The 24,850-nt window shown below is 40.1% G+C and overlaps 1 protein-coding gene across 8 annotated transcripts in view; it reads right to left on the bottom strand.

The window, feature by feature from the left end:
• Positions 1–99: 99 nt before the first annotated feature.
• Positions 100–24,850, bottom strand: part of kdm4c (lysine (K)-specific demethylase 4C) — a 30,699-nt gene continuing 5,948 nt past the window's right edge. Inside the window, exons 6-22 of one of the 8 annotated variants that reach the window (XM_080879916.1) lie at positions 22,630–22,679; positions 20,862–20,965; positions 20,450–20,587; positions 20,005–20,198; positions 19,178–19,401; positions 16,950–18,997; positions 16,740–16,851; positions 15,426–15,607; positions 14,772–15,015; positions 13,305–13,381; positions 12,875–12,930; positions 12,644–12,752; positions 6,649–6,843; positions 4,244–4,414; positions 3,318–3,437; positions 1,485–1,562; positions 100–1,324 (exon numbers count right to left, since the gene is read on the bottom strand). In XM_080879916.1, coding sequence (XP_080736042.1) covers positions 1,157–1,324; positions 1,485–1,562; positions 3,318–3,437; positions 4,244–4,414; positions 6,649–6,843; positions 12,644–12,752; positions 12,875–12,930; positions 13,305–13,381; positions 14,772–15,015; positions 15,426–15,607; positions 16,740–16,851; positions 16,950–18,997; positions 19,178–19,401; positions 20,005–20,198; positions 20,450–20,587; positions 20,862–20,965; positions 22,630–22,679 — 4,270 coding nt within the window. In that variant the 3' untranslated portion in view covers positions 100–1,156. Of the gene's footprint in view, positions 1,325–1,469; positions 1,563–3,317; positions 3,438–4,243; positions 4,415–6,648; positions 6,844–12,643; positions 12,753–12,874; positions 12,931–13,304; positions 13,382–14,771; positions 15,016–15,425; positions 15,608–16,739; positions 16,852–16,949; positions 18,998–19,177; positions 19,402–20,004; positions 20,199–20,449; positions 20,588–20,861; positions 20,966–22,627; positions 22,680–24,850 lie in introns of those variants that run through there. The other 7 variants (XM_080879915.1, XM_080879914.1, XM_080879913.1 and 4 more) reach the window with 7 other exon arrangements.

Below are 24,850 nucleotides of genomic sequence, written 5' to 3'. Positions count from 1 at the left end.
CCCCAACTGTAGATGATTTAATGTCAGTACCTAGTGGCAATGCCCACAAACCCGTAATCTATCACTAGTTTTAAAACCTTACATTGTATACTCTAATGCATATACTATTAAACACCCAGGTATTGTTTCAGTATTTGTGTTCATAATAGCTTTGAAAAGCTTTTCAGTGGCTCCTAAACTATCATTTCTTTTGGAGTTAAAATAACTGAAAACTGAATAGAAAAACATATGTAATGTTTTATTGTTTTCCTTACAGCAGTTAGCAATAGCTTAACTATAGCAAGCCAAAAATAAATACAAATTTTAAATAATTTCAACAATGTGTTTCATTCAAGAGGGCAACAGTAGCATTTCACGTTAATTGGACGAAAAGTCCAACACAAAGCTATGGCTTCCTGTCTGTTTTTCCCCACAGGAAGTTATGAGCACGTGGTCATTTTTCTTAATGCTTTTAAACTTGAAATTACACAATTCACATATGTATTTATTTATTTTTTATCTGTAAGGGAATTTTTTTTTTAAAAAAATGGGCAGAGAGGAAGCCATTCTTGCGTAACTGGACTCGGCCCGGCAGAAGCAGTTAAGAGACGATGCTGAACATGCAGTAAGACATGAGGAAAATACTACAGGCAAAGAACGTAAACATTGAAAATCAAAACTTAAAAGATCACCCAAAAGGCTACCGTATGTGGGCTAATTAGAAAAATCGCTTTTTGAAGTTTTCATGTACAAAGCAAAAAATGTTATTCCAAAAAAGGGTGATGTGACCATTATAAGTCACAATTAATTTCCCTGACGGTTGTGAGAGCATTAGGCAACTGAGGCAACAATGCCCTCTGTTAACCCATTCTGTAAGAGTCCAATCAAAATTCCTCCCCTGCCTGTTACACCATCCAGTCACTGATGTAAAATGTAGAAGCACACGCAAGTCAACATCCACCTAATCCACATCACCTCATTCAACCCCCCTTTACATCATTTCCTCAGAACTTTTCACAGGAAACTTGTGTGGGCAAGAGTTAAGATGTAAATAGCAATCCCCAAATCCCCAAAACTTACAAGCACACACACACACACACACACACACAAACAAGCTCCCCTCTACATCCACTGTTAACTCAGTGCATTAATTTGTCATTGATGCTTCTCCATGACTTCATTTCCCTTTGTGGCTGCGTTGCTCCCATGTGCTTTTGGCAGTTGTACGGAGGCCTGGCAGGGCCACATAGTCTTTCTGGAAGCGTGAATTTGGCGTTCTCTGTCGTTTCCTCTCCCCCTGCGTGGTGAAGAAAGCATCCTGGAAACGCATGCTCGAGGCCGTTGACTAGAAAACAAGACATCAGAAAGCACCAATGAGTAATAGCAAAATGTTCCACATGGCATGAGAATATTCTGTTTGTTTATGGCAATGAAGTTTGAAACTTATGCTTTTAAAGTTTATGTGTAAATCTTGTAAATCTAATACTTACAAGTCTGCGCTTCACCTTTTTGGGGAGGTCTTCGTCTAAGGTGTAGACATCTTCTCTTTTGGCCAGCACCTGAGAGCCGTCTTCAAACTCCACCTGAGATAAGGTGAAACCAATCAGCAGCTATCCAAGAGGTTTTAAAGAAATGTGTTGCATTTATACAGTTTTCATGCACATGCACACTCAAAATCTTGCCACCAAATTTACTGAACATTTTTGCTTAAAAAAACCCCCCAAAAAAAACCCCTCCTATTTACATTTAACTGTCTTCTAAATATTTTTTACTTAATCATCTTTGATACTGCAGTTACATATGGTGGTATCTGTAGGTTTGTTGCATTAATAATGCAGAACAGTCTAAGGAGCTGGGAAAGAAGGCAACTGGACTTCTTAAAGTTTCTTGAAGAAATTACACCTCTCATCCAAGAGGCTTCTTCAGATCTAAAACCCAATGCTGGAGTCTCCCCGGTATTTAAACCCTACTATTAATCATACGCCTTGTCACATGAGCCCAGGTGTCAAAATAGCATTTCCCTCATTGCCGAGCTTCAAAAATGGCGGTTTTGATTCTTGTGAAGGAGTCCGAGTTTGGATTCCAGCTCAGCTCAGCTGGAACTCTGGCCAAGCAGGTACTAAAAACACCTAATAGAAAATCCAAAAGAGAGCAGATGCTAGTGGCTTTTGGTTGCGGCAGATGGCCGCATCTCAGAGAGGCTGTTTCTGCTGGCATTTTCTTCCTGTTAAAAGGAGTTTTTCCTTCCCACTGTCAACAAAGCGCTAGCTCAAAGGGAGTCATATGATTTTTGAGATTTTCTCTTTTCTTTGTATTATTGTAGGTCTTTACCTTACAATAAAAAGCACCCTCAGGCAACTGGTGCTATATAAATGAAATTGAATTTAAAATTGAATGTGGTGTCATAAGCCACCCCCTCTGCTCAATGATGGTCATTCACAGTGGGAGTCCAGTTGCTTTCTATCCAAGCTCCTTAGAGTACCATGACCTGGATAGCTGAGAACCTACACAGGCATTTATATAACACAGGCTTTTTTCTGTGTGTTTTTCAGGCTACCATTATTACAGACTATAAGAGGCCACAAAGAATTTCTTTCCCCTCACTTTAACAACATTTTTGCCAGAATGCACAAGTGTGCCGTTCCACCCCTTAGCTCTAATAAAAAAAGATCAAATAAAGACCATCTTCATGTTACCTCTGCTCTTTAAACATTAACGCTGGAGTTCTTGGAAAAAAGCAGGGGCTTCATCTCTAAAATACACCTTGACAATGGAAAGTTCTTGTCCAGCCATTTTTTCCCATCTTAATCTGACCTATATTAAACCGTCTTTGCGTCACAGGTGCATTTGTGCATAAGTAATGGTTAACGCCCAGCTCGCCTAAATAAAGCTTAAATGGAAGCTGCATGAGTCTTAGCTTAGTTAATATTTCAGTGAGTTTGAATAATGCAGATTGTCACCTCCTTCTCTTCTTCCGTCACTTTTCACTTGCTCACTCTCCGTCTTTTTCCCCCTCTCCCCATTTTCTATCTCTATGTCCAAACAGCTTTTGCTTCCTACGTCTGTCTTTTACCCTCCCGTCATCTTTAATCTCCTCTTGATCATCGTGACTTCAGCGCTTCCCTCAATCCCCCTGTCTTTTCTGTCCACACGTAGACCAGGGGACATTGACAACGTCAGCGTTGAGGGAGTTCAACAAATTTACTGCTATGCCGCTTTGACCTGCAACTATGCCTGAAAGTCTATTCAGCACAACGTGGCCATTTGTTTTTCTCTCCCATGCTCACTCACTGCTGCCGTGACTGAGTAGTTTACAGATGGATCGCATGTTCAGGTACCTGGTACATGTAGGAGACGTTGGATCCCAGGTATTTGGCACTGTAGAACAGCCCATCAGGCCATTTTACTTGAACAGCTTCCCCCACTTCAGGAGCACCCAGGTTCACACAATCTCTGCTCTGAAATACAAGAGAGTAGTAGATGGTCTGTAAGTGTCTAAGTGTTTCAAAACAATTTCAAAAAGACAGAAGAAGTCATTCAAAGTGGGTGTCAGGATAACTGCTAAAGAGAGTAATTCCCTTTGATATATTTACCTGCTAAAAAAAACTCAAGTGGACTGACAACAGCTTTTGCTATAGTCGAGAATTTGACAGTCGAGTGCTGTTGAGATCTAAACTCAAAGCTGCATACAAAACTTCTCAGCCCAAAATGGTTGAGACACTATGGTAATGTAAAGAGCAAATGGTTTTGTTTCAGTGTTCAGACAGCAGGACCTCGTGAATGCTTTGTGCTACCGTGACACACTGAATATCCCCGAGAAACTTGTTTTCTTGTCTTCTATGTAAGGGGCTTCAACACTAGACAATCAACAAGCTTTAAGGTGTACATAGCTTTTTAACAAAACAAGCACAAGGCTTCAAAACATACACATTCAGTTATTTTGGTGTAATATACAATATCTTTGGTAGCTAGCTGAGGCTCAGGACTGAAAGCTCTTAACTTTAATGTGCTCTTAAATATAGAAACACACGTTTAGCTGTCAGTTTCCATACTCCCATCGAAACCCCTGGTGTGTGATATTGTATTTTTCTCTGAAAGGCCCTTTCAGAAACCCGCTGAAAGATTTACAATGAGAAACACTAGAGCATATTTTCAAAGGAGAAAAAGAAGTTCCTCTTAACGAGGGGGATTTAAACAACTGGTTTGACCTCATACAACTACGCAGTGACCTCTTGAGTGTGCGTCTAATTAAACATATCCTCACCACTATGTCCTCGGGGTACGTGTCATTAGAGAAAGAGCCATCATCAAACATGACCTCGTAGAACGTCTGGGAGGTGATCTGCGTGACCTTGGAGCTGTAGTAGCGCAGGTTCTTGTGTTTGGAGATCACCGTCTGGCCAAGTGAGATAGAAGCTTGGTTTGCTTGCTGCTTCTAGTGTAGACAGAGAGTAGCAATTAGACTAATGTATGGCAATACAGAGTAAAGTCAAACTAAATTCCACTGGGGTACAGCAATGTTATATAATAAGTGACAACTGAAATGTTCTGTTAGATTTATTTGCATTATAAAAGGCTCTGATACCCAAATCTCTGCTTTTAATACAATCAGGTTTATAGATCTGTCTCTCAAGTCATCTTGACAGCTTCTTGTACCGAGGTACAACTTTTACTTTTAATTAAGCTCAGTACGAACAGAGTATGGTTGTTATCTTTGCATTTAGAAGGGAAGAAATTGCACCATGCAAGTTAGTTGCAGCATAGTGAAGACAAACCTTAAATTAGTGTGAGTTTAAGTGTAAGTTGGGCATCAGCTCTAACAAGACCCCAAAGAAAACTTTTCTTCAGTACCAGCACAAAGAACTCATTTGTGAAAGTACATCCTTGACATTTTAGATACTGGCAAAAAAAACAAAAAAAAACAAAAAACAAAAAACAAAACAAAAACCAAAAACCCAAAACAAAACAGACTTACTGCACACTTTTCTCCTCCTTTTCTAGCATAATGTTGCACTACTAACCGCACTGTCATGGACAATGTTTCAGTTTATACGTTTAATTCAGTTACCAGCATTATTATAGATGATGCAAGTGAACAAAGCAACGAGCTGAACTTGAACCTACAAGTGACTGCAGTAAATACTTAACGTCAAACTACATTAACTACCGCAATTCCCCCCAAAAACAAAAAATGCTGCTGGAACGCCGTTTAAAATGTGACTATAACCAGAATGATTTACCAAATGTCACGTGGCTCATGTTCACATACGGCTTCTTCTTGCATGATAGAGCTTTAGCGTGCATTTATAGATGGCCCAATGACTGTGTTCACAGACAATGATTTCTGACAGCAGTGTTTCCATGACAGAAACATTTCTGTTTTAAATGAAGTGCCATCTGAGGGACCAAACATCAGCGGCATCCAACATAATCTGATTTTTCAGCCCTGTCCATTGTCCACAGAGATTTCTCCAGATTCTTTAAATATTTTGGTATTATGAACTATAGAGGATTATTCTGTAATTGTTCCACAAATTATAAACATCGTTTTTAGCAATGCTCTTTTTATTCCCCATCATGCGGCTAACCAGCTGCCAATTGATGTAATTAGTTGCAAATTGTTCATCCAGCTCCTTCTTTTCAGCACCTTTTACTTTTCCAACCTTTTGTTGCCCCTTGCACCAGTTTTAAGAGATTGTTTAGAGTGCTGCTGCTCTCAAATTCAAAATGAGCTGCTATTTTTCATGAAATATTACCATGTCTTAAGTTTTAACATTTCATATGTTTTCTTTATTCTATTGTGAACGAAATATAAACTTTTGAGTTTTTTTTAATCACTTCATTCTGTTTTTATTTACATTTTACACAGCATCCCAATTTTGGGGGAATTCCACAAGTTCAATTTTATTTGGGGTCAAATGAGAATATGTTGTGCAGAGCAGCAGTTTGTAAAGTGGGGACATTAGTTTACTATCTTACGCTTTATTTGTTTTAACTGACACAAAATATTGAATGATTTATTATGAGCTTGTTTGTATTAAAATACAGAACATGTACATTAGAGAAGGAGGAGATCCCACGCTAACACAGTATAAAGTGTAAGGATTTTCCTGGTGTTGCAGAGACATTCACATCAGAAATAAAAGTAATCCATTGGATCTTCATCTTCTTTTATGCCAAGAGTAAATGAACATGCTTATGTTCATTCTTGCAGCCAACAACAGAACATTTGGTGTGCTTCATTAATAGAATATAGAGTTAGAGTTGGCAGAAAAAGGCTCTAGCAGGGAAATAGTAGTTGTTCATTCTTTGTTTGAGTGCAAACAAGCCACTGTGCACGCATCACGCCGATGTGTTGTTACACAGTGCCCTGTATAAGTTATGGAAGAAAGACTCGACTACAAACAAGGTGATTCAGGCAGTTCAGCTGTAGTATTTGCAACAGGTAAAACAGAGACAAAGGCATAACATAAAGGGGCCCCTTTAACAAGCTGTTTTCAATTATCTGGCGAGTAGTCATTTGTGCCACTTCCTTAATTACATTAACACAAATTATTAAGTGCTTATAATTGAGTCAGTTATTTCAAGCGTGTCAAAAACAATAATATGTCTATTTATTCCGGGCACTGGTTCAGATCAGCTGTAGCAAACACCTGTCCTATAACTTACAGCTGACGAACTCCGCGACTGGTGTCTATGGCAGGTGATTGACACAACATACGGCCAATCATCGGGCTCCATGATAACACCGGCAGCATGGGCACAGGTCACATGAAAGGAGGTGGGACACCGGCCACATGAGCACTGGATACAAGCCCCTGAGTGCCGCTTTCCCGCACAGCGTTTACGACAATAGATGCACTTCTGTAAACACATAAGGACCAGACCAAACTGTCAATAGGCCTGAATTAACTTAGGTTGCACACGAAAAGCTGGGAAAATGTTATTACTGCAAAGGAATTATAAAAACAATTGAGAGACGCCAAGAACCAAAAAATGGCCAGTGGTCTAGAACGATCAGCAGCTGCTTTTAGACAAACCAAAGGTGTTTTTAGACTGTATCCAGCTTGTTTTGTTTCAATATAACTAGATTTAAAATGCTGTCAAAGTGTTCTTCAAAAAACATTTTTTAAACAATAAGCATGTTCTTTAAGTACGTCTTTACCAAAATGTTTTCAAGCCTTACTGGAAATTATCCAAAACAATATACACAACGAATAAATAAAATCTCTAGCCTTATCGTTACAACAGGAGTATTTGTCCTCTATATCGTTATGGCTTGCGTTCTAAAGACACATAAAAACAACAGCTGGGCCGCCACTCTTGGCTTTTAGAATATATGGTCTTTTTAAAAGCATGTTGCTAACAGTTTAATAACACTAAAGTATGAATAAGATGGCCAAGCTCATCGTGACCAAGAAAACTTGATGGTTGCAGTGATTGCATTGAATTTTTTTGCTGTTGGAAACTGATTGCAAGTACATGTTGTGAAAAACTTGTTGCCCAGAGGTCAAGGATGCAACACCCTCAACTTGTGGACAACACAAGATAATTGCACAGGTCGCATTGTGGGAGGCAACAATCCCAGTACAGCTCAGACTGACTGCAATCACTCTCAGACAGATTAGCAAAGGATTCCAAAAAACTACCATCTAATTTATAATTGCAGATGGGGACTCAACTCAACTGGTTGCCAGCTGATTTATTTTCTAGTTATATTCTTATATAAAAGCAATGTCACTGAGTATCTTTATATCATTTTGCAAATTAATGTCACTATTTGTGAAAGAATTACTGAAACAGTGTCAAAACTGATGTTCTAGCTGGACTCTGAATTTAAATAGTTCATTTCTGTATATGTAGACATCGACAGATTTGCAACAGACAGCAATAGATTTGCGATTTTCACCAGTGTATCAGTAAAATGCTGTATTATCCATGACAGACTGGATGTAACAGCCATTCAGTCGCAGTCTGGCACCAGACTTACTCCATCTTCCTGTTGCTTTATCACCATCCTGACCAAAGTTACTTTGAAGAAATGAATGAAAAGACCAAAACAGCTCTGTGTTGCTTTATATTAACAAAGATTTCTTGATCAGTACCCAGGACAAGTAACATATCATCTATATAACAGTAGTTTCCAACAGCAGCTGCTGACTCATACTGGACCGTCATATCGGATATCTCCACGACACCACTTTTGGATCTTGGCACTGCTGACATCAGTTTGATGAACGATGAACAACGATCAAACTTTTTGGTTAATTAGTACATTTGTTGTTGTTGTTTTTATATAGAAAATCAAAAGACACTGATAGAAAATATGAAATACTGTGCTTCCAGAGATGAAAGGAGGAAGTTGTGATGGACAGCAACATCCTACACACACTTAGAGTGGCTGATTTGCTCTGTATAACAAAAAGGGCAGACTGAAGATATTATTTACACAAAGGGAAAATCATTTTACCCCAAGGGTAATAAATAAATAAAAATTCACACTGTAAATGGAAGCCCTTCAGTCGGATGTTCTCCTTTTTAAATTTCAAATGCAAACTACTGCACAATACACCTACTCCCAGTGACTGCCTTTATTGCTGTGGAGGAAACCTGACCTTACTCACTAAAGCACCCATGTCTGGTGTAAAATAAAAAAAATAAAATAAAGTAATTTAACATTTGCATTTCCACTCCAGACTTTAAAGGTTGGCTAGGAAAAACAGCAAATTAGTGACAATAGACCGCTAAGTGAATCACCGCTCAGCTGTGCCGTGAACCTCTAACATAATTTAAAGCCAATATGTGCTCCAAAAAAATTATATCTGTGAAATCTGCTGTTATTGGATACGGTAGTGTAAACAAGTCATTGATAGCAGAAAATAAAATGAGAGACCCCAGTTTAATAGTCAACAGAAACATGTTATTGGACTGCTGCAATACAAAGAAACCCTCAACTTAAGCCAATCAGATGACATCATTTACGCTTTCCACAAATAAAAAGTGCTTCAATCTGTATGTTGTGGTATTTTCTTTCCTCGTTTAAGCTCTGTGAAGAGTACACAACTGCACACTGGCGAGCATAATACACATACACATCCTACACACAAACACTGCCATGCATCCATGCACAAACACACTTGAAGCGAAATTTTGTAAAAGACTATCTCTCGGGTTTCTGCACTAAACAGCCCATCAAGTCAGTTCCCTCTACTGTGGCATCTCTCTTGTCTGTCCTCTCCAACGAAAGGGAAAATATGACGACATGCCTCCCATTATAACCCCACTCGCTCCCTCTTCCTCTTTCACCCCCTTTGCATGCCTTCCATCTCACTCCATTTTCTCTAGTCTGCTCTTAATAAAACACCCATCTACGCTCTCTTCTTCGCTTCCCTGCCCTGGCTTCTGTCTTTGCAGCTTGGTTTCACATCTTACTGAAAGTAATTTATTCATTAATCTAATTCCCCGGAAATCCATGCTATAATATCGACATGTAATACGTCTATATGCAGACACGTTCCAGTGCCTCAGTGAGTTTAAGTGGGAATTAGCTGGTTTTTTAATATCTATTTCTATAAAAGGTTCCAAATTACCATATCATTGCTATATCTTGTGCATAATATTGTTGTTTACATATTGTTTAAACAGCACGTGTTGAAATATTAAGAAAATACAATATCAAAAGCACCTTATGACAGTTTAATTCCCCTGTGTATATTTCTATATAATAGGATGTGATGATGCCCAGAAACAAGAGAAGGCATCTGAGAGGTAAATAAGAAGGTGACGCTGCGCAAGTACGAACCTTTCTTAAAGTCTCTGTCCTTATCAGCTAAGCCACTGCCCTTTGTTCATTTATTTGAACAAATCAATAACTGATCTAATTAGTTGGCTCAGCGTTAATTAAATTTAACCTCTACAGCAGGGCTGGCTTCGTCTTTACAATTATCAGCTTAGCCCTCTTAATGCAGATATCAGTTGGGGATCAGTAGGTATTGTGTATAGTGAGAGACTACCCTCTTTTCCTCTTGTGAAGAAAACCAAAAGGCAATATAAATGCTGTTTTTAAAACGGGATGAAAATCCTAAGTTTATCCTCCCCCACCCCCCTAATAATGAAGTTTCTTGTCCTTTCTGTTCCTGAGCTGAGGGAGAAGCAGTCAGTGCTTTTCTCGGTGACTAACTTGGCCTACATTTCGTAAAGCCTTTTCCCATACCTCCTACATTATGGACAGCACTGCACAGATGAACTGGCCCGACTGTCTAGTCCACTTATTGAGGCCAGCATAACAAGATTCTAGCTGGCATGCACTGTGTGCAAAATCTGTGTTCGTATTTCTGCAAATGAGCACTTATGTACATATATTGGCAGGGGAGGGGACAAAATAAAATAATGCCAATTAGATCACAAAGTAATATAAACATGTAAGAATAATTGTATGTTTTAATGCGTGTGTGAACTTCGCCAATTTCTCCCCTGTGACTTCTGCAGTGTGTATTCGGGTGCCTGTGTTGAGCCATGCGTTAAGAACATTCCCACAGTAAATTATGAATGTGTATGTGTGCACATCGGTGTGCGTGTGTTGTATGATAGTAAATTATGAATGTACTGAGCTGCTGCAGGGGCAACGGGTCCAATGCGAACTTCAGAACACGTGGCTCGGGGATTGAATCTACAAATGACAACGCAGACAAAACAGAAAGGTAGTCTGTACGCCATCCTCGAAACTTTGAGAGAAAGTCTGCATCACAGGCGCACACTTTCTACTGGTGTACATGTGAAGGACATATTGGTTATTCATGCACACTGTGTGATAAAGCATTTAACATCTAAAGCAAGGAAGTGCCACTTCCTCTAAAAGGAATTTAGGTCCTTCATATACTTATATTTTGGCCATCACGTAGGTCATGTCAGAGGCTTTTATGAGCACCCTGCCTCTTCCCCGTCTGGACTATAATTTTCATTTTGTTCAGATTTCAGCCTGCGGATATGGAAACTGACTTTGTGGTTTGTGCTTTCATATCCAAATGAGCTTAATTTCAGTGTGGTGTGAGAAGATATGAACCATATCCCTGTAAATACCCTATGGGTAATGTCACTGTGTCCACAGAGTTAGCATCCCATTCAGTGTCAGTGCAGCAATATTCCTTGAACTATTTTTGGGTAAGCAGTCATGTATAAACCTAAATATGCTGGTTCCCTGTGGTGAAGTATGACATTTTAGTTATAACTGAAGTCTATTCACTCAGATGTCGTTTTCTGAGGGACTGATAACTAAACTCAAACTGGATATCATTGTGTTACGCTGAAAAGTCTTCTTACCATTTCTTTAATTTGGAAGTGGAGGTACTTCCAAATTTCCCCTGACTGCAACCTCCAGCAACCAGGTATAGAAAACACACCTTTCCCAAGTGACTGGTGGTTAGCAGGGGGTCACTGACGCGTTTCTAGGCTGGCATGGCCGAGGCTTTAGGAATCAATTTCAATGTAGCTGCCAGCAACCTCCAGCAACCATGTGCAATGTTATCAGGGAATACCTCTTTTTCCCTCATGACCAGAGGTTGCCAGATGGTTGCTGACAGGTCTCTAGGCCTTTGTATCCGAGGCCTATACTACCTTTTTCACAACCCTTCTTAGAAGCCCAGATCTGTCCAGTTCATCTGTGCATTTGCAGTTTGACTATGGACAAAAATGAACTTCATTTTATGTCGGGGGACAAATGAGATCTAGTTCTCTGGCTATGAGCTAGAAACCCCTGAGACCTGATTCATCTTCCTTTTTTTCTTCTAAATACCATTCATGGTGTTGTATATTCTTCCTTTTTTGTGACTGTGAAGGCATGGACTTTTACTGTAACATCCTCAGGCCATCGCAGCTGTGCTGTGCTGTAACGAAAGCTCAAAACAAGACTTCTAAAAACAGCAGCAGGGCTGGAAGTGGCGCATCACTGCATTCAAACACAACTTTGGAAGGGACAACGGCCAGTGTAAAATTGAGCATGGCTTTTAATTTTTGTTGTATAACTTTGTAATCTCAGCTCATATATATTAATGATGTATTCACATCATTGTTACTTTCAGCTCACGCAACCCATTTTGAACAATAAACTGATTTATTAATGTATCTTTTGTCATGAGCTGTTTTAAGGAGTCCTAAACTGTGATTTATTACATATGCTTCTAAGAAGAATTGAACTTATCCCATCTCTGTGATCCATCTTATGTGAGGATGTGCTTCTCCAACACTTTGCTTTCTGCTGACTTATCACAGTGCCTGCAGCAGAAAGCTAAGTATAGTGGCAACATGTCAGGTCTGCTGAGACGCACTGCAGCTCCCTCATTAAACAAACACATACACACTTAATAAATGCACAAGCACATGCACATGCACTCAGGGAGGCAGACATACACCTGCACACATATAGACAAACATCAGCACACAGAGTCTTACACACTTACACACACACACACACACACACACACACACACACACACACACACACACAAACCCCCCCCACTCCCACCCACCAGTGGTTAATTATCTAGCTTTGATTGCGGGCATGTTCGTCTCACATTGTTAATTAGAACTGTGAACACTTCATTAATTAGACCAGGACAGTCCTCAAGGAGTGTGTGTGGTGTGCTGGTGTGTGTCTGTGTGTTCTCACCAGTTTATATCGCTGCATGGGGATCCTGCTGGTGTCGATGGGACTCCTCTTGGATTCATTGCTGAACCTCGCCTCTGGCAATGCTACTGCACACATCACGTGAGCCCATCTATACACACAAACAAATTAATACATTGTGATGATTAAGATACCCAGACAATTCATTTGGCTGAGCTCTAGAGATGAGGGATAAGTGTGCAGAGCTAATCGCAGAACAAAAGCTCGTCTCACTTGTCGTTTTGGGTTTTCTTTAGAGCGCCACCTCTGAGGTTGCAGAGACAGCATTCCTGGGAAAAGAGAAAAATGAGTGAGAAAGACGAAATGCAGATATTTTTCTTCTAGTCACCAAAATCTATACACGTGCCACAGAGGAAGATATTTCTGCTTATTAAATAGTCAGAAAGAAGAAAAAATTAGTTGTCTTTATTGTATACAGTGATCACACTGCAGTGTGTCAACTACCACATATGAATATGGTCATCTATATTTTTAAGATATTACTGACTGTTCTGACTAGGGTCAGATCTTTGGGTGAGCCATCATCATCAGCTATAACGTATAATCATTTTAACACTAGTTCACATTAAAATTTTAGGATAGCACTGCTATTCTCCTTATACACCACAGTCATACTTGAATCAAAGGTATAAAATTGTCTTACTGCTGTAAAGTTTCCCTCGGTACAGCGATCACATGACCATTGTTCACTGATGTCGTCTGCAGAAACACCGTAACAACCTAAAGTAAGAAGGGATGGATCAAAAATCTGTAGCAAAAATACTCACTGACTCCTCAAATGCTATTAAACTGTTGTGTCAATGGGTTGGGAGAGAAACAGCAGACTTGACAGTAAATGGCAAGATAATTTTATGTTATTAAGGAAACAAAATGTCACAACAAAAGACAGAGTTGGTGTACAATTCATCGTTGTTTACGAAGGCGTCCGTCTGTGTGGGTTTATCTCATATTAACGTGTGTCATAGCACGCTGTCATTTTAGACACTTCACAGCAGCAACTTTGCTTTTTGGTCTGAGTCCTTGCGTCCAAATGTTTTTCCAAAATAAAAAATGGCCTTGAACAGAAAAACACTGGGATTTCATTTAGTAAAACAAACGTGATCTTATTCAAAGCTGGCAGCTGATTACAATCCATGAGCTAGAGGCTTTAGACACGTAGGTTGGGAATTTTTATTTGAAAAAACACACTTGAAGTCTGTATATGTGTGCATGTCACTATTCTTTTCCTGCATTATCCATCAGAAAACCAAAAACAAAATCTAAGCCCACCTCTGTTTCCTTTCCAGAGTTCAAATAACAGAACGGGCAGAAAGCTACATCAACATGTACTTATTGTTGGGGCTCGAAACCGAACTTGTGGCTTTTTCATCAGTGTCAAATGACATACACTTCATCTCTAACTCCCACCCCACCAGACTTACAGACACACACACAATAAATGCACAACATCCTAGACCAAGCAGACTAAAAATATGGCAAAGTGAACGTTAGTAAGAGTGACTCAAACTGACTGAAAGCTGGGCATACTGCTGTCTAAGTCTTTTAAAAGTAGCTGCGTTTGCGCGCGCGTCTGTGTACGCGCGTGCGTAAGGCCGGCTGGAGGCTTAAGATATCGAAATGTGCATGATTGGGACAGAGATCCGTGTGAATGAGGGATTACGACAATGCACAATGTATCGTGTCTGAGTAGCCTGGAAAAGAAAAGCTCCAGGGATTTTTTCTTCCCTTTTTTAAGAAAATGTGTGAGAGCTTGTTACTGGCTTGGGGATTTTGAACAGGAACTGTGTGTGGTGGAAACAGAGGATTCACCCCCAGTCTGACGAGGGAAATAAAATACTCCAAACCACAAAGAAAGGGGGGAGAAAGGGAAACAGAGAGAGGGTGGAACATACAGAAGAAATGAGTCAGGATTTAAACCCACTGACCCTCTAATAATGACATCAGTAACACAAGCACAACATGTGAAAACGAAGAATGTCGCCTGGTGGTAAGTGGTAAACAGATGGCATGAAGTTTAAAAACTATACACATCAGTTTGTATCTTCTACCCCCCTCCTCTCACACAAAAAAACTCAAATATATGTGCTACTGTTGCCTTGTGCATACATACTTGCATGGACCTGCAAGCAACAGCTCTGGCAGTAGAGCAGAGGGGAGGTGCCGTCTTCCTGCAGCAGTGGGTTAGTGGGAGTAGGGGGGCAATTCTCCTCCCGAAAAGAAAAGCAGATCTCTGGGATCAGGGGCTTGCTTCTCCTAAACCCTCCACCATGAGGTGAGGGACCCTCCATTGGAGATGAAGATTGGAAGGTGTCTTTAGCTACCATAGGCTTATTATCCTCTGCTTTGTCTTCCGCCTAGGGGAGGAAGAGACTGTAATTTTCATGTATAAAAACCTCTGACAGACGAAAAACTCAAAATTGTCTCTCCAGACTGAACTTTAACTACATTTAGAGCTGGAAATGTGCTGAAAAGCTGCAATTATCAGTAAAGCGGTTGGATTTAAAAAAAAAAAAAAAAAGAAAAAAAAAGACATATGAGCTCAACACAGGATAAGAACCACTGACCAGTGCAATACTGAAACAACCTCTAATTGGAGTAGCAAAAATGCTAGCCAAATGAGGCAAATGATGTAAACACAGAATGAAATGTGATCTTTCAACATTCTCAAGAGAAGAAAGTTGCAATGCGCACTCAATTTACACCAGTGGAACTGTGCATGTTTTAAAGACAATCATCTCCCAATTTGTGCTGACCTCCCCTTTACCTGATAGTAGGGCATGAAAAGTGTGCACACTGCACAGTACGGCTGCATGGTGGCTGCATGAGCATTGTACTCCCTCTCTGTTGAGAAGCAGCTCTTTTTGTTCTGCCACAGGTAGACAAGCGGCTTTGCCCACGCTTCCATTTCCTGCCCCTCTTCTTCTGCCAAGCTTGCTTCAGGTGGCTCTAAATGGAGACGAAATAAAGCCTTACTTACTCTGTAATCACTCATCTATTCAAACGGTGGTTTCTTTTACTGGGGCGCGGACAATGATTCATGCAATTCCAACCACGAATCTCTTGCCTGGTAGTTTGTTAATTAAGCCTTTTCTGAATGTGAAATAATCATCTGGCCAGAATATCAAAAAACGCAACACAAAGTGAATTCTGCAGCATTTTCTGCACAGAATCGCTGCAGAAGTCAGAGCTAATCCGGCCGCTGTGGTGACAATTTCCTCCAGTGACTTTAAAAACATTTTCACGGAATAGACGCCTGTCAGTTTCCAAATTTGCCCAAAAATAATTAAGCACTCTCATGATCATAAAACAGGCTTCTCACAGCCATGGTCATTTCTTACTCGCAGATAAACAACTACAACGGCTGCTGAATTATTCATCCTTTCTCACAACTACAGAGATGATAAATGTGACTGTGTGTGTATATGCACATTAGTGGTTGTTAATGGAGGCCCCCCTCCCCCCACCCCATTAAAACCATGAAAACAAATAGAATATCTATCACTAGATCATTTTACTGTGGTAGGCCCGAGAATTAAATGTGTTTGGTTTATGTGTGCATTGACGTCAAAAGAATCATTTCGGAGGGACATAAAATTTGAAAAATGAGGAGGGGAAGTATGGACCACAGGGTGGAATGGCTCACTGTGGAAAAACACAAATTTTACCTGAGTGTACTTTATATTTGTCAAGACTGTTGTTCATGCTGCTAACAGAGTCAGTTCTATTACTTCTGAGTATATTGTGTTAGAAATACAAACTTTTACAAAGTATGCGTTGTTGTTTTTGGACTACAAAACGGATTAACATCTAAATGTTGTGATGATTGCATTCTTGTTCGCTCCAGTGCAACCAAAAAGAAGTCTAACGATCATGGGTTCTGGCCCGGTGCCACCCACCATGCAGTACTAACCACAACAGGAAATGTCCCTGGGTTTTTTATTGAAATAAGCTTGACTCTTGGCTTATACTGTGTGCATGTGTCGCTGTCTAAATGTCTTTTTTAAGGCTCAACCATAGCAATACCTTTCATCGAACTGTGTTAACTGTATATATGCGTGTGTTTTTTCAGTGTGCCCACCGTCGTCACTGGCAACCTGTTGTTTGACAGCAGTTGGTACAGCCCTTGCGGTGGGTTTCCTGAGTGGGTGACGCCAGCTCTTAGTGGTCCTCTTCATTGACAGGGCAGGATACTGGCATGGACAGGGATTGATTGAAGGTGTTAAACATTATTTTTTAGTTTCTGTAATGTGTAAACTATTATAATTGACTATTTAAAAAAAACACTCACAGCACAAACCTCCCCAGGTTCCAGGCCTGATTCATTGCACTTATAATTATTTGTATCATTTATTTCTTCTTCTTCATCATCATCATCATCATCATCATCATCATCATCGTCGTCATCAGAGGAGTCACTACTGCTCTCTCTCTTGGCACTGTGCTGCTCTGCCTCATCGTCATCAGATCCTCCTTCTTCCATATCAGACACCCTATCCTGTTCTCCATCTCCCGTTCTGAGAGGTGAAACAGCAGTATCCGAATGGAGTCTCTCCTCAGCTTCCCTTTGTCTCCCCAGCTCCCTGCATAGGGACAGCGCGTCAGCCCCATCATCTCTTTGCAACTCGTACTCTCCACAAAGCCCCAAAGGCTCCATAGCACCAACTGAAACTAGAGAAGTGGGCTCGAGTTGAGCCCAGGTGAGAGGCCCACTTTCTCCTTCCTGGTTTTCAGACTCACGTAGTTCTTGCTCAGGGTTTTCCAGGTCAGTGACCTCTTTGCACTGAGGTTCAGTCCACATGGTGTAAGGTAGAGGGTCGTGGGTAAAGTCAGAAGGGAGCTCTGGGTGCAGACTTTGGATGAGGACTGCAGGATTTTGGGAATTAAAGTTTTTCCAGATACTACTGGAAAATGTTTTAGGCTCTGTGTATGTGTGCTGGGGTGTACAAAAGGAAGAGGAGTATGTAGTGTGATGCTGTAGTTGTAATGCTGAGTGGCTGTCACTTTGAGTGCATAATGGAGGGGCAGGGGCTGGGATGTTTTTGTTCGAGGTACTGAATCCGCCTTGTCTTTGAAATGGATCTTTGGAATTATCTTTATTTGCAAACTCTTGTAAGTTGGGTTTCTGTTCTCTTTGAGGTGCAGTGCTCTGAACAAGCTGCCCAAGGGAGGCATTGTTCGGTGCAGTAAGATTTTCCAGCTTTGCGTGATCCTTGTCAGCAGCAACTGCAGGCATTATCATCATTTCATGGACACCACCAGATGTTATTTTGTGCATACCACTGGCAGTTAAATGAGCCGTTTTTCCTTCTGAACCAGACACCGCTGCCCCTTCACAATTATATGGGGAATTTAAATGCCAGTTGTTGGCATGTTCTCCTGTATGAAGTTCTGCTGACATCACTAAATCAGCCTCTTTCTCTTCTTGTCTGGCTCCATGTGAGGATGAAGAGCCAGTTGGCATCTCCCTTTGAAGCACAGGTGCAATCTGGTGACTACACGATCGAGATTTTGAAAAATCAGTCAGGCCATCATCAGCAGGCGTAAGCGAGGGCATCTCTTGGGTCAGTTCAGGTGGCAAAGGGCAAATTCCAACCTTATCTGCAGGCTCCGGAGTGAGTTGTGGCATATCCACTGCATTCCTCTGCAGGAGAGGGGGGGGGAGATTTTCCTCAGTGTTACTTTTTAAAATGCGATTGTGTGTAGAAGGGGAGCTACATGATGTGCAGCTACCCCCCTCTACTGGCTCACTTTTTAGATCATAAAGTGCTTCTGTAGTGGAGTGTGGATTGATAGGCTTCAAATCAACAACTGCGTCCGTTCTCTCTGCTTTAAAGCTGTTGTTAGAGTAACTCTCTGTACCTGTGTCCATGCTGCAATCAGTGTTGAATATTTCACTTAAAGTGTCTTCTCTGCATACTGAAGCAGATGTGTGAGCTTTAGAAACAGGGGAACACAAGTTCACCACAGTCTCATCAGCAGTGCTTGTGTGGGAAGTTGAGTTGTGTTCACTGGCTTCCACAGGAGGCATCCTGATTGAGCAGTCTTTACGAGATGAGAGGTCTCTTTGTTCAGAAGTGGGACACCTTGGCTCGTTAATTCCTGGATCTGCCTGAGTAGCCTCGGGCCTTTGTCTGAGACTTTCAGCAGTTCTGCTTGTGAGACCTGGCCCTGAGAGGTATTGTGGGTCAATATGAGTGTCTGTTTCTGCCTTAAGGTCATCCTTCAAAGGTGAGGCAGGGGGACTATCGTGAGAGTCATGAGAGTGGTCTTTAGAAACCCCCAAACTTTTACTCTCTACACGATTTACCTTGACCACACACATCTGTCTGCAAGGACCTGTTGAGAATAAAAGAATGGCTGGCTAAAATATGAAAAACAGTCACTGCCAAAAGTTTTTACAGACCTCACATGAAGGAGTTTACAAATATAAGAAACCAGGAACACAGACAGCTATGTACATAAAAAAAAATTAAGTAATATCTCAAATATCTTCTTTATCATCTGTCAGTTTCTTACCAGAGAGCTGAACAGAGTTTTGACTCTGGTTGTGCTTTGACTCAGCTTCCTTTTTCTTCTCTTTCTGCTCTTTTTTGCCGGTTGTCCCAGCCACAGACCTTCGTACCTTCGGGCCGGGAGGACCTGCCGAACTTTTCCTCTTGCTTTTCAGCGCTGAGGTGCCATCCAAGTCAACGGGCTCTTCTGTGGTCCTGAGGCGCTTGGAGCGCATACGAGAGTGGCTGCTGTCAGAAGGTGAAGAGATCAAAGAAGATTAAAACTCAAAACCCTGAACGAAACCGAAAAGCAATGAAAGCATTAAAAGCGAATGTAGAAAGATTTGCCTTTTGAGAGGGCAAATACTAGATCACCAATGACTGCACCAAAGCTACCAGTCGTTAAATTATCACAATCCAATGCATATATGCACTCTCTCTTTCCTACTCCAAATGAAGTGCCCACTACCACCATTAACCCTACTCGATGTAATAATGTGCCACAAGCTGTTTACGCATGAATTCAAGAGGACAATATTGGGTGAAGAATGTTGGGACATTGTCTGAAATTGTCAGCCACATTATCACTACTGAAAATAGCCCATTTGGCTAAGACAAGCGTGTAGCATGGATAGTATTTGCAGCAGACAGGACAAACGCCACCGACGCTGTGAATGCTATCTGACATATGTACAATAAGACATTACACGGATTTTCTACTACTGAGCTGGAACGTTAGAAACTCACGTGTACCTCCTGTTGTTAATATCTAGAAAAGTTCAGGTTTTCAGTGAAGGAGTGAAAATAACTAAAGAAAAGAGAATAAACATTGCATGAATATAAACAAAGTACCCTTTGTTTCCAGAATTGGTCTTGCGGCGCCTCTGCAACCAGCTCTGCAGCTCTGGTGTTGTACTGGGAGTGGCAAGTGTGTGGTCAATTGACGTTGAATCTTTACCCAGCATCCAATTAGCATATCTGTCAGGCTGAAAACGCTTCACAAAAGGCTCCATTGATATCTTTACCATGTCTTTGCTACACGTGCACTACAGGAGGAAAAAAAAAAGAGATCTCTAGTTTAGATTTATATTAAAGAGATTTCTTTCAGCATAAGACTCCACAATAGACTCAAGGCTAAATAGCAAGATATTCGTTTTTTGTGATGATCTTTGGCCAAAACTTTACAACAACATTACCAAAAAACTTGGGATGCTATTCAAAATGTAAATAATTTAGATCTTAAATCCATATATTTGAGATCTAAATTATGATTATACTGAATTAAGTGCACTCTTACCTGTGTAGCAACCTTTCCATAGTCAATCCAACGTAAAGTGGCAAAGTTGGTTGACTCTGCACAGTTGAATCCATGATTGAACCCAGCATGGTAACCGTAAGGAAAGGTGATCATAAACTCTCCGGCTTCCTGAGTAATCTGGCAATTTGTCATATAAGAAGGAAAGAAAGAGGAGCAAAAGATTGGTTTATATGTGTGTATGTGAGTGATTGACCTTTAAATGTCCTCGTGGTTTAAAAAATAATAATAACACAGAAAAGAAATGAAAAGTTTAAAATAAACCACTGAGGATTTCTGCAACCAATAAAAATTAACACTGCCTATTTTAGAAGCAGCAAAAGCTGTTTTCAAACAGGTGGTAAATAAAGGAACTAAGACTGAGAGTAATTCTTCAAAGGGACAGAGAACCTACCTTATCAAAGGGAATACCATACTTCTTCAGTACAGAAGGGGAGATTAGAGTCATCTTATGACGAAGGAAAGCTTCACACCCCTTGATGCTACTGGGAAAAAAACCTGACAGAAACACACACATACACAAAAAAAAACCATTAGAGAGACTTAATCTGTCAGAGAGAAAAAACAAAACAAAAACAGGTGAATGAAAAAGCCAAATCGAAAAGCTGTGTGAGAACTGGCTTATTATCGACTGCTACATTTTTAATATTTATCGAGTAGAGTGACATTTTTTTCCATAATGGAAACCAAAGATTATTTCAATTATTAGCTTATCTTAAACATAATTACTTTCCCTGATAAATGGTGAAAGAAATACAGCAGTATTCTGTTTAGAATGAATTCAACTACAGCCAGAAAAAACCCTAAAACATTGTACTTAAACTTAAACAACAGTCAGCAATTAATTTTGTATCTGTCAATTCACTGATGCATTGTGCAGTCACGTCAGTACCATCTATCCTAGAGAAAGAACTGCAATTATTTATGTTCTTTTTTTTTTTTTTACAATTTAGCATAGTGGACTGGACTCTCATATATAAGAAATTGGAAATGGCTGTCTGTAACAAAAAATTATTTTGGGTCATAAACCACTTTTGGATTTGCAGTTTCATGTGCAAACCATGGCTGTAATGTGCAAATACTAAATGACACAGTTTCTCTTAGAAAAGCTGTTCCAGCTGCAAAACAAACACATGCAATACATTCTACTAAAAGACAGTTTTTAGTTTTACTAACGTCCATGAAAATGCTGTATGGAGGTGTCTTGGGGATAGCAGGCTTTAACGGAACAATAAGACAAAAAGATCTCTGTCTCTGTTCATCTCTGTTCATCCACTCAAAAAAGAAGATCATTGCAACAACCAGTACTTTGTTTACAGTGGTCTATATAGTCTGACAAAGCAAGGATGGTAAACTAGACAATGACTTCAAGTTTAATTATTCAGACACCATTTCAGCAGAAAAAAAAAAGACTAACAGATTAAAATTGAGCTCATCTGATTTGTAAGGGTGACCTTAATACATACAATACAATCCAGGATACAATCCAGCTTTATAAGTCGCTGAGACCCCAAGCAACATCAGTACTCTCAACGATTTATGAAATAGATAAAGTGAGATATGCAGACAAAGAAAAACATAACAAAAACCATCAGTAATAATTAATTGGAAACTAATATTAAGTCATTTAAATGCCATACTGAAACCGAAATGTATAGACATGGACATACGGCTAAACCAAATATTGTGTGGTTTTTCATTAAAACTATCCAACATTGGTTGGATTGGTTCAGAGATTTGTTTGAATGTCTTGATGTGACACATGAATAAACACAAAAAAACAAATGTAGGACAGGAGTATCTATCAGCAGCTTTCATTTTGTAATACAGCTTTCAGTTTAAAGGAGGCTGGAGAACCCTGAATTATATGCATTTGTCTTTCTTCTCAAATTAGTTGTCTTTCAACTTACTGAGCGAGCCAATCGGCATTTCGACTGCATTTTACATCTATTTTACATGGGCTTATGTGTTTATGGATTTGTCAGGTTACATCTCTTTGCAGCCAGAGTTCATTAGCATGCTACATCTAGGTTGTTCTCTCGAGCGCACTCAGATTAATTATGAAGTGGATGTTGTTGTTTAATGCAGACCTGCCTCTGTATGCTGCGATCACGATTCAATATTTGTTAAATTACCCAACCCAACTCCTTTTAATCTTTTACCTGTAGCCAGGCGCTCCAGTCTCTTCCCATGCTCGGGGGGGATGGCATACCTGTTAAAGACAGAGATATGGAGCAGAGAGTTATTTTTGACTGTGTATGAACATGCTCTGTTAATTATGTCTACGGGGCACCATGTGTTGACAGTTGCAAACAAACTTTCAATGAGCATTTGCAGTTTCAAGACTGCCATCAAGTGGTGGACAAGTGAAAAACTTCAGAAAGGTGGATCAAGCTTTTAATACACTGCACTGTTATTTTATATGTAATCTTAACAACATACAGCATGATCCTATCATTAATCCCCCAGCTGTGCTCACACTCCTTTACAATTACCCATATTTTTCCAGCATATGTGACCATTTAAGGTTTGGTCTTCATATTATATTAAATCTTGGCCACTATAATATTTCAAAATTCAAGCCCAGTTATGTGTCCGATAAGGACACAGTAACCATCGGTGATTGCTGCTGAGTTATGAGTTTGCAGAATTTCAAGATGACCTTATTCTGTGTCTTCTCGTTCATGCTGCTGATGCAACCTGAATATATAATCTTCTCAAACTTCCCTGCAAGAAATCCATGAAGCGTGACAAGATTCCCTCTAGGTTTGACTAGGCATTCCATTTGACTAGTACCATCCACCCTCAGGTGTGTGGAATTTCTATCATCATACCACCTGTCAGTTTAACACGGCAGTGAGAGACAGGGTGAGAAAAGGAAGCAAACCTCAGGTAGAGGTGACACGGGGAGTTTGGGAGAGGAGGGGGAGGGTATACAGGATTGAGAAGAGGTGAGAGTGCATCTTTTAAGCTGCTCCCCTCCAGGGACAAGATGTCAACACATCAGTGAGATGAAAGAGTCTACGTCAGTGAGTGTGTGTGTATGAGAGAGTACTAGATGATAAGGGTATGCATGTGTGTGAATATTTGGTACACCAGGCTGCTCTTTCTGAGTGTGTATGACTGTTTCTGTGTGTCTGGCTGTGACACTGATCCCTGTGGGGTTGCAGGGCTCACTGCTCTAATGAGCAAAACTCCCTCCAGGGCAAGAGAGAGAAATGGAACAACCAAGCTGACAAAGAAATGAAAAGAAAACTTCATTCTGATCTACCTGCATTTCCACTTCTTCTTTACCTTTATTACTCTAGTCCTAACCTCCTAATGACTAAGCTCTGATAATTCCTTTCGCAAATACCAATCAGACCTGTGCAATAGGCACTCTGTGATGGATCATGATACCTTTCACTGCGGTCAATACAGTACGTCCTCTAAAATGAAGAAGATAGTTTGATGAATTGAAAAAAAGAAAAATCTGTTCATTAAGCTGGCTCAATGAAAGAGTAACAACAGAGAAAATTCCAGTAATTATATCCCCAGACCCCAATTAATCTGTAAGAAAAAAAATCAATGATGCTTGCTGGGATGCCACACTTTCAAAGTATAAGACAAAACCCTCCAACACGGACGATTTGGAGCTCTAATTGTCCGTACTAATGCAGTTCCGTTCAATTCAAAGACAATGAGAAATCTCAGGCTTAACAAACTACTACTACTAAGAGTTTATGGTTTTGATCTGTGTTAAGCGTTTGTGCTAACTGTGTACCGTATTGATTGACTTGCTAAAATGCCAAATTTCACCTTGGTCTGTTGTACATACAGGAAAGACAGCTTCCGAGAAGTCAATTTAAATGCTTGCACCCGTGGAGAATAGCACAGCTGCCACACATTCCCTGCCTGCACATGTAGCCTAATTGCTTCATCTGTTGTTCCTTTACAGCTCTCACCACTACTTAGAGACTCAACACTCATTTATTTCTTTGTGTGCCAAAAACAACCACAGGGAGAATCCTCTGGGGTCTCTATGCATTTGAATTGGCATGTAAATCAAATTAAACCTGTAACACTGTAAATACTTGCTATTTAAATCCACTTTGGACATGATAAAAGCTATTTTCCAGCTCTGCTAGAAATGTAAAGGATATGCATCTCCTCTATACTTTCTCAGCCTTAAAATAGTCCCCACTATGCCCTGTATTTGTTTAAACATGTCACATAAAATTGTTTCTTTGACTATTCACAAATCCACAAAACTTGAGTTAACTCTTTACCTTGAAAAAAAAAAAGTATAGACAATTATCTGCAAACCAGCCACTTTTCAGTGGAGGAAAACTTCCCTCTTTTTTTGTGAATAGTATTTATAATAGTGTCCTCTAACTTAAAGGA

Source organism: Rhamphochromis sp. 'chilingali' (assembly GCF_963969265.1).
Source record: "Rhamphochromis sp. 'chilingali' genome assembly, chromosome: 4".
In the NCBI taxonomy this organism is placed as follows: Eukaryota; Metazoa; Chordata; class Actinopteri; order Cichliformes; family Cichlidae; genus Rhamphochromis; species Rhamphochromis sp. 'chilingali'.
This window is presented reverse-complemented; position numbering and strand designations above follow the sequence as displayed.